The 4904-nt window shown below is 49.7% G+C and overlaps 1 protein-coding gene across 1 annotated transcript; it reads left to right on the forward strand.

The window, feature by feature from the left end:
• Positions 1-514: 514 nt before the first annotated feature.
• LOC149434514 (uncharacterized) lies at positions 515-2661 on the forward strand (the record flags this gene model as incomplete). Its single annotated transcript, XM_089663693.1, has 3 exons — positions 515-806; positions 1398-2423; positions 2657-2661. Coding segments are annotated over 3 exons (1323 nt in total), but the record flags the coding sequence as incomplete, so codon positions are not given.
• Between the last annotated feature and the right edge of the window lie 2243 nt (positions 2662-4904).

The following is a 4904-nucleotide window of genomic DNA, read 5'->3' on the forward strand; positions in this document are numbered from 1 at the left end:
ACCACCCTCTCCTCTGTCCTTCCTGCCCAGCCCAGTGCACTTCCTGATGGCAGCCATCTTGCTGCACCTGCATTGTCACTTCCTGCCCAGCCCAGTACACTTCCTGGAGGTGGCCATTTTGGTACACCAAATCAGATTTCCAGGGGGCCTATGCCTCAAGTGAGCCGCCTCTACCCAGTGTGTCCGGTCTTACAAGCCGATGGTACATTCGCCGGATGTGCCGCGTGTCCCCACCATGCCAGTGCTTTAACCTGACACGACCGCTGGTCCCGCGAGAGACAGTTTTATCCCCAATAGACCAAAAGGGAGCAAACATTTGCACTTAGGGTCAACCTGGTCAGACATATCTTCTTTGGATGAGGAGGCCGCAGGTCCGGAACTTCCTACGCTATCCGCATACGCCTCTCCAGATGCCCCTCTTAGGCCACAGGTGACAGGAAGGACTCCTCAGGCAGGAAGACTCCACACCCCGGCAGATGCACCGGTCCTGTATGTCATCTTTACTCCGTCCCAGGCCTCTTCCCTGGTGACCACATTGCCAGACCCCGAAAAGCAGCCCATGCCCTTTTATCGCAGGATAGCTCAGATCCAGAAGACATACTCGGCAGACTGGAGAGACCTAGTCAGCCTGTGTGAGATAAAGGCAGGATACTCATACTGGCCAATAATGGCACAAAGTCTTAACAACACCTGGCTTGTCGATGACAAAGCCTTCTCCTCTGGACTGGAATTTTGTACGCAACTGCATGACTGGGCCAAAGAGAGACTGGCCAATCAAGCCACCACCCTTCAAGATATTACCCAAGGTAAGGCAGAGTCAGTAGAAAAATTCTATACCAGATTGTCCCAGGTCTTTTCAGACCTGAGAATTAGCGCATACAACAAAGCCCATAATCAGATGCTGTCATCAGCCTTTGTTGCGGGGCTGAGGGAACCAATATGTAAGGGTCTTATCATGGCTAGGCCTGAGTATCGTGTGATGCCCTTAGACACTCTGCTGTTGGTGGCAAAAGGCCTTGAATCATCACAAGCTACCAAAAAGTCCACCCCTATTATGGTAGCAGACCCCTGGACGCAAACCTGGCCAACGGCCTCAGAAGAAAATAAGCCCATTTGTTTCAATTGTGGCCGCCTAGGACACTACAAGAGGAACTGCAGAGCCCCTCCCAGACGTTGACGGCCACAGTGGAACAAGGACGCATACAACCAGCAACAGTCACAACAGCAACATCAAACCCCTGGGCCCAGTGCGAATCACCTGGATCTTCTGCGCTAGGAAGTGGGCAAGCCTGTGTCATTCTCTATCTTGGCAGTGTCTTCAGTGGGTTCAGGGGGCCCATTAGCAAAAGTGACCTTACCTATTGAAGGGCACCCAACGACATTTCTAATTGACACAGGTGCAGCCAGGAGCGTGATCAGAACAGAAGACCTGCCAGACCACTCATACCTTTCCGATATAGATATATCCTGTGTGGGGGTAGATGGAACCCCGAGGTCTAATCCTCTTACCCAACCTTTACAGGTTGGTCCATTCCCAGACTTGCTGGCCCGGTTTGTTGTGTCTTCAACATGTCCCCTGAATCTCCTGGGAGCTGATGTGCTATCTAGGCTCCAGGCCTCTATCACATTCACTCCTGATGGCAAGGTGGTTATCTCATCACCACTAGAAGAAGAGGACACGTCTGCACTGTGCTCCATTCCCCTTCTGATGGCACTTCAAGAGACCTCTACCACCACCATCCCAGAGGATGTGCTGAGCAGAATCCCAAGTTGCCTATGGTCCACAGGACCCGAAGATATTGGATATTTAAAGGTACCCCCAATTATGGTGGAATTGAAGCTAGGAGCCCCCCTACCCAAGAAACCACAGTACCCACTGAAACCAGCGCAATCCGATGCCATTTCAAAGCAGGTCAAGTCCCTTGTGGCAAATGGTGCACTCATACCTTGTACCTCTCCATGCAACACACCTTTGTTCCCGGTGAAAAAGAAGACACCCAAAGGGGAACCAGAGAAGTACAGGATGGTACAGGACCTCCGAGCAGTGAATGAAGCCATCGTCTTGGAGACACCTATCGTCCCAAATCCCCACACTTTACTCACAGGGGTACCTCCAACAGCAAAGTATTTCACCGTGGTGGACCTGGCAAATGCATTCTTCAGCGTTCCATTGCATCCTTCCTGCAGATACCTCGCTTTTACCCATGAGGGGCAGCAATACACCTGGGCAGTTATGCCACAAGGGGCTCAAAATTCTCCGAGCCAGTTTGCCAAAGCCATGACCACCATACTGGACACGTGGCAAAAGGAACATTCGGCAGTGGTCCTTCTTCAATATGTGGATGACCTTCTCTGTGCTGATGACCTGCCCACGGCTGAAGAAGCCTCGGAGAGTTTACTATGTTACTTGGCACACCAAGGCTGTAAGGCTTCTAAACCGAAGTTGCAATGGTGCTCTACAACAGTCGTATTCTTGGGCCACTGCCTCTCATATGGAACAAGGCATCTTATGGAGGAAAGAGTTAAGGCCATCCAGAACCTGCCACTGCCGCTAGGCCAGAAGCCACTCCATGCCTTTCTTGGCCTCATATCCTATTGTAGGTCATGGATTCCTGATGCTTCTTGGTTTATGCAACCACTCTACGATGCTCTCAAGTCTGAGCCCTTCCATCTGTCCGAAAAGGCCGCCTCCAACTTTTTGGCTCTAAAACGCTTACTTTCTTCAGCCCCAGCCCTAGGTCTACCAGACTACGAGAAACCTTTCAAACTGTTCGTGTCTGAACGCCAAGGCCATGCCACAGGAGTATTGGCCCAGTCCCATGGCAACCGCCTACGACCCGTAGGCTACTACTTATGCCGTTTAGACCCAGTGGCTAGAGGAGCACCCTCGTGTCTGCGTGCAGTTTTTGCTGCTCAAGCTCTGCTGGATAAGACCTCTGATATCGTACTGGGACATGAACTTGTTCTTCTGGCGCCGCATGACATTGCTGCCATTTTAAACCAAGTCCAACCTAAACATTTGTCCACAGCGAGGCATCTTAGACTACAGTGTTCCCTCCACCTTCCTGATAATGTCACTCTCCTACGTTGCCAAACCCTGAATCCGGCCACTCTCCTCCCAATTGCTGAGGGGGGTACTGAAGGTAATGAAGAAAGTGGAGAGGATAATGGAGCCACTGAGCCTCATAATTGTCTTGAAGTGATGAAAATGGAAACCTTCCATCTCCCCACAGTGAGTGAAACACCTCTGCAGGACCCAGACTTCACCTTGTTTGTTGATGGTTCCAGATATGCAGACGATGGAGGCAAATATCATACAGGATTTGCGGTCACTACTGCAGACACAGTCCTACAGGCAAGAGCCCTATTGCGAGCAATATCTGCACAGGGAGCTGAACTTCAAGCACTCACAACAGCATGCCAGATGATGGAAGGAAAAAGGGCCAATATCTACACAGACTCCAGATATGCCTTTGGGGTGGCCCATGACTTTGGACCCATATGGAAGGCAAGAGGATTTATGACTGCGGCAGGTACATCCATAAGACATGGAGCAGCCATTGGACGACTGCTGGAAGCACTCCTTCTACCCATTCAAGTGGCTATTCTGAAGGTAAAAGCTCATGGGAAAATAAACTCCTCAGAAGCCAAAGGCAATAATCTGGCAGATTTGGCGGCAAAACGAGTGGCCATGGGACCACCAGAAATGGAAGGAGAGGTGACCGGAGAGTGAGAACCAATATTCACCTTACAGACTTTACCTGTGGACAGAAGCTACCTCAAGGAACTCCGAGAAGCAGCAAGTCCAGAAGAAAAAGAGAGCTGGAGACAGAGAGGAGCTATTCTCAAAGACGGTCTGTTTGAGTGCAACAAGAGGCTTTGTTTACCCAATAATATGTTTCCAGCTGTAGTCCAGTGGGCACACGGAGCAGCCCATCTGTCAAAGAGCCTCATGAACTCTCTCATTAACAAGTACTATATAGCGCCTGGAATCACCACATTGACAAATAATTTTTGCAAAACATGTGCCATCTGTGCAAAATGCAATCCGGGACGCACAGAGAAGACACCAGAGAAACACTTGGCCAAACCCCTATACCCTTTTCAAAGGATACAAATTGACCATATCCAGATGCCAAAGAGTGGGCGGTTTGAGTACACCCTAGTGGTGATGGACATGTTTTCCAGTTGGCCAGAGGTCTTTGCTGTAACTAACATGACTGCTAAAACAACTGCAAAGAAACTCCTCACTGAGGCTGTATGCAGATATGGACTTCCAGAGGTGATAGAGAGTGACCAGGGCCCCGCTTTCACAGCTTCAGTAACCAAAGAAATATGGGCGGCATTAGGAGTCACTCTGGCGTTCCATACCCCCTATCACCCGCAAAGTAGTGAAAAGTAGAAAGAATGAATGGCACTCTGAAAGCCAGAGTGCTAAAAATGGCCCAAGAGACTGGCATGAGTTGGCCAGACAGTCTGCCTATTGCCCTATTTAGTGTCAGATACACACCAAGGGGAGAACACTCCCTATCCCCTTATGAGAGTTTGTTTGGCTCAGTCCCCAGACTTGGTTGTTATTTTCCACAACAGTTGCAATTACAATCTGATGTGTTAACTAATTATGTGACTGCATTATCACTTGAATTAACCCGTATCCATGTCCAAGTGTTTTCTTCCATTCCGGATCCTGAGTCAGATACAGGAACTCACAGCCTATTACCTGGAGATTGGGTATTAGTAAAGAAATTTGTGAGGAAACATTCCCTTGAGCCAAGATATGATGGTCCATTCCAAGTTCTGCTGACCACAGCCCCTTCTGACAAGGTGGCCGGGAAGAACACTTGGATACACGCCTCCCACTGCAAGAAAATCCCAACCCCTGAGGAAAAGGAATCATCTACACC

This window comes from Staurois parvus, unplaced genomic scaffold (genome assembly GCF_062004578.1).
Source record: "Staurois parvus isolate SC_StPar_1 unplaced genomic scaffold, SC_StPar_1.0 ptg001750l, whole genome shotgun sequence".
Classification (NCBI taxonomy): domain Eukaryota; kingdom Metazoa; phylum Chordata; class Amphibia; order Anura; family Ranidae; genus Staurois; species Staurois parvus.